At 40.0% G+C, this 10,000-nt stretch overlaps 2 protein-coding genes across 3 annotated transcripts in view; both read left to right on the plus strand.

Annotated features, from left to right (window-relative positions):
- Window positions 1-446, plus strand: part of LOC137993749 (palmitoyltransferase ZDHHC12-A-like) — a 7,557-nt gene extending 7,111 nt beyond the window's left edge. The window contains exon 4 of the mRNA XM_068839748.1: window positions 1-446. This exon is cut by the window's left edge and continues 436 nt beyond it. The gene's annotated coding sequence lies outside the window, so the exon portion shown is untranslated.
- Window positions 447-5,194: 4,748 nt separating this feature from the next.
- LOC137993750 (uncharacterized) overlaps window positions 5,195-10,000 on the plus strand; it is a 29,735-nt gene continuing 24,929 nt past the window's right edge. Inside the window, exon 1 of one of the 2 annotated variants that reach the window (XM_068839749.1) lies at window positions 5,195-5,325. In XM_068839749.1, the coding sequence (XP_068695850.1) occupies window positions 5,285-5,325 (41 nt within the window). In that variant the 5' untranslated portion in view covers window positions 5,195-5,284. Of the gene's footprint in view, window positions 5,326-8,963; window positions 9,145-10,000 lie in introns of those variants that run through there. The other variant, XM_068839751.1, reaches the window with a different exon arrangement.

Below are 10,000 nucleotides of genomic sequence, written 5' to 3' on the forward strand. Positions count from 1 at the left end.
TGAGTATGAGTACAAGTTATAAATGTAGCCACGGCAATGTAATCATTGTTATTATTATTATTATTATTATTATTATTATTATTATTATTATTATTATATATTTTTTTATTAAAACTAGTCAAGAATTGAAAGATACTTCACTTTAATTTCTATTTGCAAAATGAGCACGAATAATAATATTTTGTAAAAATCTGTGTATCGGTACCTACACGTATGTTGGTGTCCCTGAGCAAAGACACAGCTGCTATATTGGTGTCCCAAGTAATCCATAAGGAGGAATTAATTTCAATTCTAAGGCAAACATTTTTAGTTGTTTTTCATTATAGTGCAAACAAAATATTTTTTTTTTTTTGTGTTTTTCTTGTTACTTGTCCTAAACAGAAAGTTTCACAAGTATGAAACGGCCTATAAATAGCTTATAATAATATTTAGTGTTTCAACAACAATATGCATTCTTGCCTGTATCATGTAAATAATATAATATGCGAAACAAGAAAGACTAGAGTTCGGAACCAGTGTTTCGGGGCATCTGGCACCACCCTCAAGCCACTCAAAGCTTGAAGGTCAACCGAAAGAATATAAGTGTACTGTGCATCCTCACAATAGATCCCTGAAGGAAGAAACGAATTTTACCACACTCGTAATCTTCACTCCATGTGGTCACTCTTTTTTTTCTACACATGCGCATGTCTTTTACCCAACTTATAAACAGGGTAGGGAGGGTACGTTAGAACACGTGTCTAATTTACATGACGTTAAAAAATTCTTAATAATTTTGCCTTAATTGACTCGGATTGGACGTCGAGCGAAGGTCTGAAATCTTTGATGAATAATTTACGAGACAGTCGAATTTCGATTATTTCTTTACGTTAAAAAATTCGATTGTTAACATCCACACAGTGTTAGTTGGACGATTTTAAAGAACGTATCATATAACAATAGACACTTATTATTCAATGAGCTGGAAATAAGTGCCCCTGTGTATTGTAACACTATTGGGTTTATAAACTGAGTTGATAAAAGTAAATGACCACCGTAGAAAAATTTGACAGCTGACGTTTCGAGCGTTAGTCCTTCGTCAGAGCGAATTTCAATTCGCGCGTTCAATTCGCTCTGACGACTGAAGGGTAGGCTCGATTTCCAGCGGTGTTGGGAGTGCGTGCATGCGCTTAACATCCTCCCAACAAACGGCTGAACCACTGGTCCGCTTCGTTTGTTTGTGACGTATTGTGATTGTATTTTGTATTCAGCCAATTGTATTTTGTACTTGGTAGGCAGACGACTTTCTGATTGGTGGAATATACAGTTGGCTGAACCAGTGAGCCAACCGTGGTGTGCGCGGAGGAACGCGGGCGCTTAAAACGACTGGTCAATCGAGCCAAACTGAAGGACTAACGCTCGAAACGTCAGTAATTTCTCTACGGTGGTCAATTGATAAACTCATTTGTTTTTCACTTCTCTACCAGTTTACTATGGTTTAGCTTGGTAGGTAGGTAGGTAAAGTCTGCTACGATCCTAGAAGGCCCATCAGGCCGGCGCTTATCTCCGGTTTCTGTAGCACTTTCCCCTGGATGGGATGCCAGTCCATCGCAGGGTTACCCCCAGCATTAAATTCGCCGGTACCCATTTATACACCTGTGAGAAGAGAGGCACCGTGAGAGTTAAGTGTTTTGCCCAAGAACACAACACAATAGGGCCGTTTATACGAGAGAAAATAAGCCGCGGCTTACTCTGGCCGTGGCGTACATAATACGCGAAAGGAACTATTTATACGAGTATAAACTCCCCGGCCAGGATAAGCCGTGAACGCAGATTTTGTACCATTTATACGGGGTGTTCGCGTCTCATGTAAGCCGCGGCTTATTTTCTCTCGTATAAACGGCCCTTTTGTCCCCGGCCAGGATTCGAACCCGGTCCACTCGATTCGGAGTCGAGCACGCTAACCATGAGGTAACCGCGCCTCCTTTCAGCTTGGACTCCTTTGTAATGTTTGCCCGGCAATATTTTCTTCAGTGCGTAAGGTCAAAGAAAAACTCTTTGTCATGGAAAATCTTACCAGTCGGTTTTTTTTTGAATACGTAAATCGCTTTAATAGGAGAGCATGGCATATGAATGGAGTTTGTTGTTATTTGCCTCGTCCTTCAACGAATACCGCTACGTGAACACAATGGTGGCCGGGTATTGTTGCAGTTACTCTTCAACTGAATTTAATTAAAATTGACCGTTACCACCGCTTTATCTGAGGGTCATTACGAATTAAGTGATCAATTAATTAATTGAAGTTCGCCAAACCAACTCAAATACAGACTAGACTTCATTTTTACGGTAGTGTAGTGAAGTTCAAAAGTGCACTACACACTGTCATCAGGGCTGGCTGTCTGACTGTGAGTGTAAGATTTGTAGGCCTGCAGCGCGTGCATGATTTACGAAACTAATGTACTGTTTTCTTGAATTACAACAATTGATGTTTGTTTGCGGCCCACTTGTCACCTGTTTCCTTTCTTGATTTTCTAATCACTCTTTTCACGTCAACTGAGATCGTCACGCAAGCTCACATTCTACAGACATTCTGCAAGTCAAATAAACAAGGAAAAAATTAACCAGTCGACCATAATATTTTTACTCTCAAAGACCGCAGGTCAACTTCTCTGCCTGTATTTTGAGAAAATCAGCAGTGGTTTCCTCGCAACGGAAAGAAAAACAGAAAACTAATTTTATCTTTATCATTGCGATCGATCAGCAAATTGTTTCCGTTGAAATTCCCACAGCGCTGTGCTCAAAAATTTTGCCCAGAGTTGTAAAAAAGATGAGCCCTTCTGAATTAAACGGAACATTAAAAAATCGCAACTTAGTTTTCACATATGTCGAAATCTTTTAGTCATCGAGTGTAAGTACGTTCGGCAACAGTACTTTAATTATGCTGATTGGTAAACAAGTAGATTATAATCGGCTAGTCTGTTTCTGTTAATTTCACTGATAGCCTCTTCGTTCTCTTGTAATTTATTCACGCAATTTTTCGCACCGCTTTTCTTTTATAAAACTATATCTGTATGAAAAATAAAGAAGCGGAAGCGGAAGGTGAGAGCGAAAACAAAGCAGTGCCCCTAACCCTTCAACTCAGTTTTTGGGGGTAGATTTTGACATCTTTCAAGAACTCATTGTCGAAAAAAAAAAAAATTCACAAATATTGAATCCTTATTTTTTTACAAGCGCTTGAAGTTAGTGAAATTTGTAATTTTCTGCGCGCTATAAGCCCCGCTGGACAAATTTATTCTCTCCTGGGCTCGTTAGGAACAAGCCAATAAGAAGCGTCTGATATATAACACTTTTTTTTTAGCTGTGACGTAAGAAAAGGACACCATTCCATAACGTAAGAGTGCGAGTTCGAAGATTATTTGTGAAAACTTACAATTGGTCTGAAAATATGTCGTCTTCCAAAGAGTTTTCCGAATCAAATACGGAAGAGTATCTTTCGGACGATTCGGAATGCCTAGATTTTCAAGAAACAGAGACGGAGCAACGAGAAAACCAAGAACTTCTATCAGAAAGTTCGACTGCCGACAAAGAATCAGACAGCGAATTGCAAGCCTATATGGACGAGCCTCTCACTGATGAAGAATGGCTCAAAAATTATAGGCAACGACGAGAAGAAAAAAAAAGCAAGATGAAGTTCTTAAGAAGCGGCTGACGAAATCTGATCGCTATCAGAAGGAATCTTATGCATGCCGATTCCTTTCTGTTTCTTGTTAGAGTTTCTGCATCCATAAACCACGCACTTTTCAACCATTTCTCAGTGTTCTCCGCAAATCTTCACACATCCCAACAACTCAAGCTTGCCCGATGTCCTTTTCTTACGTCACGCTCGGTACTTTGGCCGAGTGGGGGACTAATGCGAACGATAAGTGAAAAAATAGTCAAGACCACCTCCACTTTCAGCGCTCGTAAAAAGAGCCCGGATTCAATATTTTTGAATTTTTTTTTCGAAAATAAGTTCTTGAAAGATGTCAAAATCTACCACCAAAAAATAAGTTGAAGGGTTAGGGGCACCTTAAAAGCCTAGCTATTTAAGTCCTCATGTCATTTAACAGCCGCACCGGAAAATAACTGGGTGAAACAAGAAGTGTGCTTGGAAGCGTGCTTGAATTTCAACAAATGAGCCCCAAGATCGGGAAGAATTTGTGACGCTGATGAATAATACTGAAGCAGTTTCTTTTTCCAAAACGATGGAATTACCTAGTGATAAATAACCTCGTCTAGTAGAGTAAATTTTTGACTTTGCAGAAAGAATGGTCAACCGCAAGAGTTGGACGATTGTGATATTTGTGTTGAATTCGCATGTTTCTTGTCGACTTTTATAGAGCGGTTTTCAAATGAGTGTCGTAAAACCAAAACCAAAGTAATTACTTTGGCCAATCAAAAAGGACGGAGACAATCCAGTAAACCAATCACGATTGGTTTTGGTTTCACTTCTGATTGGTTGAAAAAGTGGCGCGAGAACTTTGAACCAATCACTGAGTGAAGTAATGCAAAACCAAAGTAATTAGCTAATTACTTTCGACACTCAATTGAAAACCGCTCTAACTTGAAAGACAAAAACTAAAACAACAATCCCATGTCTTGCCGTCATTTTGCCACAGATATATATTTCGGCTAAATTTCAGAATACCCCGCCACTTATTTGCATCATTAAGTCTCGTTCTTCAAAAGATGCCGCATAGGGGAAACAATAGTGGTTAGCTGTGGCGGGGTATTCTTAAATTGTATTTCCAGTAACACGCAAGGTAACTTGATCACAGGCGGCCGCTGAAATCGATGTTACTTTCGATTTTTGAGATTTGTTTTGCAGCCAAAAGATCATGGGCTCCAAAATCGCTGATGGTAACTTTTTATATTCGCGGCGCAAAATTTATGTTGTTTTCATGTCGCAAATTTTCTTGCCGATGTTCTCGATCGACACTTCAAGTTCAGACGTGACGCATATATACCAGAATACATTTCAGAGAAATCTGGGGAAAATCAGTTTCCCTTCACTGCACATAAAGTAAAGAGAGATTTTCAAGCGGTTTGAGGTTATCCGTCACGGTGTTATGTAAACGATTAACTTGTGTTTGGAAAAGGGGCTGTGTCATTCGTCATTTCCTCCATCCCACCCCTACTCCTTCATAATCAGTGACGCATGTCTGTCAAGACATTTAAAAAATACTCCACGACGTGTTGGGCATTCAGCTGCTGTTGCGAGATGAGCACGCATTTGTGAACAGTGCATACAGTACGTGGTGCGGACATGGGACAAAATTTTGATGCGGCAAATATTCATAGAGAGTGGTAAGCAATTACAGCACGCAAAACTGAAGTGCAGTCGGTGAAATTAATTAAACTGACATCGCCGGAAATCTTCGAAGTCTTGTCAACCGTTAATTAAGCAGATTAAGTGACTTTAAAAACGATAACCGGAGGGATTTCGAAGTACCTGGACACATTTTGTCTTCTGGAAGAGGCATTGATTGTAGGCTAAATAGGACGATGGTGTTCTTGCCGTCTGACCTCTTTTTTTAAGACACTGGGTTTCAAAAACGGCAAATACAGAGAGCGTCGCAGAATGATTGATCGTCTGAGAAGAAGTGAACCAGCGGAAACTGGGAACACTGCGTTTGGTGACGATCAGTCATAAGGCCGTAAAACGGAACATGTTTGTAAATCCTGATTAACTTACAACAAGCAAGAATTTGAAGAGATTGGCAAGCAAAAATCTGCGATTGGTAAGAAACGGTTTAATAGTTAAAGACCGACCATTGTTTCTCTTGTCGGTTCCCTGAGGTAACCATCGCACATTATTAGTCACAAATTGCTCAAGCATACAAAGCGAATAACTTATAATTAGTCGACTTTTTCACAGTGATGCACGGGTTATCATTTAAGTTTGAATGAAAACTTAATTGATGCATTTTCAAAATTGGTTATTGTAATTTACGAAGTTTGACTTTTTCGTTATTCTTACAGAACGTAAGGTGGTGTTTTTGTGTGTGTGTGTCGCGGCAAGCTCAATTCAGACAGTTCATCGGCACAAGCATTCAGCGCAGTATCGCCGGTTTGTTTTCGAAGGCTATTTTTGCGGTTACATACTCTATTCAAGATACTGAAGTAGCTCTTACGGTCTCTCATACGGTTCTCCAAGAGTCCTATCCGATTCACGAACATTTTCATTCTTGAATCTAAGAAACCGATCGGCCGCAAGGATATAACGTCCATCAAGACAAAACATCCTTTTCCTCCGGCTTCAGTTCGTGTTCTTGTTAATCGAATTTTAATAAACAGTTTGCGTATTTTCAACTCTATATAACTCTTTCAATATTTCGCACTTATCGCGTACAGTATTTCTTATTGATGTGTCACGGGAAACCGCTTCCCGAGGATATTTTTGAAGGAAGGATTAGCCGTTGCTATCTCTGGGACAGTTCTGGGGTTGGCCTAGGACTGGTCGATATCTTGAATGTCTTGGAATTGATAGTGTACGCTATTAAATTCTCCATTTTTGGCAAGGGAGATGCAGTTACCCTGACACTGATTAACCAATAGAGGATTAGTGCACTTCTATAGCGGTACTCGCTATGCAGTCAGCGTGATTTTTAGGAATAAAGTCTGCCTTCAGACCCCAAAGTTTCTTCGCGAAATGTGATAAGCCACTAAAAATTGCCAAATTTTGAGGGACATTAAGAGGGGAACAGGGATACTCATAACAGCAACTGAAAGTGTAACCCTGATGAAATCGTTTTTTCGACCCTTAAACTGACGATCAAATACCCTGCAGATCAGCGGTAAACACTACATGTACACTGAAGATATTTTCTGCATGGAACATTGCGTATCCTCTAAGTCACATCGGTTTCTCTGATAAACGATAGGAAGTGTTGATGGTGGTTTCTTTGATGGTATCCGATGTTAAATGTCCTCGAGCTCTCCAACGAGAGATGGGACCCATTTCGGCGTCTACTGTTATCCGAAATGTCTGTCAGTGAGAATAGTTTTGTGCTCCTTGCTGTCCTTGGTCGTGTCGCGTCGCCTCCAAGGTCCCTTTGACTTAGTAAAACAGAAAAATATCGTCCAGTTAGTAAGTACTAGGATGGTACGGGGCATTGCGAAGTGATTTTCCTCAGTTCTGATTCTCTTTTTCCTCTCGCAACGTCGTCATTATTCGCGAACTTTGTCTTAGCCAACGCGCATTTTCTTAGTCTGAAGTGTCAGCCGTCTCCTCGCCTAAACCCGTGTCACCGGCCGACTGACACTTCAGACTATGATTTTCTGAGGTTGTGATCATGATTTTGCTCCGCTTATTTGGTTGTGCAAATTAAGTAAGAGAAAAAACTCGACGCTTGTCATTTATATTTTTTGAGCAAGCTGCCGGTTACATTAAGTATACGCTTCGTTTCCACTACTTTGCCGACTACTGAGGTTGGTCCCATGGTAAACAGCTGTAAACAGTCCCCACTCTGCTCTGTCTGTAAACCGAAGTTTTAACAGCTAGTGGCCAACCAATCATTCAAACTTTCGTCAATATTTGATAATTTATTCACTCCAATCTCGCTGTTCTGCCTTCGTAGTTTCTCGAGCACAATTTTCAGTATTTTGCCGTTTGTAGGTATCTTACTGCCGACGAAAATAAAGATTTATAAGCCCATGGCTATAGCCTTGGTGCATTTGTTCAAGTCGGTAAATATGCAGCATGCAAATATATCACCATTTATTCGGCTCAATTAGTCAGATTAGTCCATCATGGCAACACAACTATAATCAGTAACGATTCATCCGTATTTCAATAACTTTACCGGCTTTATGTGGGAATATTCTACCAATTGAACGTAAAAAAGATGGTGGTTTTGTTTATTCGGATCAACACCCCGGGGATCAACAACGATACAACTCGGCAGATGATAGACTGGGTAAACGCTGTGACACTGACTGGGCTTTGTGAGGCCAAGGAGGTTCACCTAGCCTTCATATTTTGATAGTTTTTTTGTAGTACCACGCACGTATACAACTATTGTGATATCTCCTGATTATTCCGAAATGGGACCGAGGAAGTCGTGTTCTAACTATACAGGCCGAATGAAACTGCTGTACACGGCGTGAGGAAGAAAAAATTGATTCCGCTTGAAGGTTTATCTTTAGATTTTCATTTAATCTACACAACTTTAATTTTGGTCATCAAGTTTTCCTCTTGCTACAAAGAAAATTTTAGAAAAATTACCATGATGAGTAACGTCGTCCGTGGGTGCGTTCAGAGCCATCGTTTTTGACCATGAAATGTATCGTTTTTGGTGTTTTGTTCTTGTATACGTTGTTGGTTTTGCTCAATTATGCTCGGCACTATGCAAGTGTTTTTTAGGCTCTTGAGGTCTTACTGGATGATGCAGCTTGATGTAGTCAGTAAGTCCTTCGACACGAAAATATTTGTCGTAGACTCTGATGGGCATATGTCTCTGCCTGAAGGGTCACAAATTCTGTCACCCACGTTGATCAAATACACTTCTATATAATATACTTATTCTTTCCGGAGAAGTTCAGAGAACACTCAAGCAGGTTATGCATCGTTGTTTGTTTCCGAAGGACCTCAATCTGTGCCTTTCGTTCTTTGGTCACTGGCACTCCGTGAATATTGTCCAAGGCGAATAAGACATTACCATTGAAAACACAGAAGAGCACAAGTATTATTCTCACAATTCGTGACACTAATTCCCAGTAGCCTACAGAAATGCTCGGCTTTTCATTAAACTTGGTTTGAACGCGAATGATAGTGCAATGTCAGTTTTAATTCAGCTGAACATAGCGTTACATTAGATCAGTTGATATATTTTCAGAAACAAAACGGATCAAATCGGCTGATACACGAGATTTTTGATTGATGAATGTTTCTGTTTCCGCTCCAATAGTTTTGACAGAAGTGCCACCCATTCTTCCGTTACGTCATTGAAAATGAAGTTACGTGAGCTATCGTAGTCGTCACTTGTGTTACGATCGTTGCCAGACAGTCATTAACAACAGCAACTTTGATAGCTTTTGGAATACTGCAGCCAGATTGGAGAAGTCACGGGGAAAAGTGAGCCCTTCCCCGAATGAGGGGAGGTGGTTGAAACGTGGTTTATCAAGGTAAATTAACCCGTGTTCGCGTGACTGTAGGACGGTCGGAGTTCATGCCACTCATCTACATACAGTAAGCTTGTACAACGCTCAGTTTGCCGGTTGCGTTAAATTCTAGATGTACTTACGTTTGTTTTAAAACTAAAGAAAAGTTTTGACTTTAATTTAGGAGACGAATTGACTGTTTCAAGGCTTGTAAACCAATATCATGGCGCTCCAACTGCGTTCTTCCCTTTCCAGTGATGAACAAGCCTATCATCACACCTTTCAAACCAGACCCTTGTTTAAATTTAATTGTTATTTACATTATTTGCCATGAAGTTTGGTAAGACAACGTGTTGAACTGTCACATAAATTGGTAACCGTGTGTGATAACGCGATAGTCGGCAATCATAATGTTAATCAGACGAAATATCACTTTATTCGAACTAAAATATTACTTAACCATCGCTGTGTTCGAAAATCACTGTTAGAACTGAATATTCTTTGAAACGTTTGGAATTCTGTTAATGTCAAGAGCTCAGATAACATCTCGGTTAAGACTGATTACATTTTTCATTTCGCATCGGGGATTAGTTTTGGGAGGCTGCCGTCGCAATTATTGAAGATTTTAAAAAGACGCATATTCTGCATGATTGTAAAAATCACGACGAGTATTTGAAGAATTTCAGTATTGCTTTATACATATTCCGAGCGGAAAGCGGCACGTTTTTTCGCGTATAACCCTGGCCGACTATTAAAAACCTACGAGCAACAACAACAACATATCACCACAGCCCTTTTGTGTTTCAATCGTCCTTCTGATGGTGAATTTTGCCGCAGGAGGTAATGATAAAAAAAGTTGTCAACTAATTTACAATTTTAA

The sequence above is a fragment of the Montipora foliosa genome, chromosome 2 (genome assembly GCF_036669935.1).
Source record: "Montipora foliosa isolate CH-2021 chromosome 2, ASM3666993v2, whole genome shotgun sequence".
Taxonomy (NCBI): Eukaryota; Metazoa; Cnidaria; class Anthozoa; order Scleractinia; family Acroporidae; genus Montipora; species Montipora foliosa.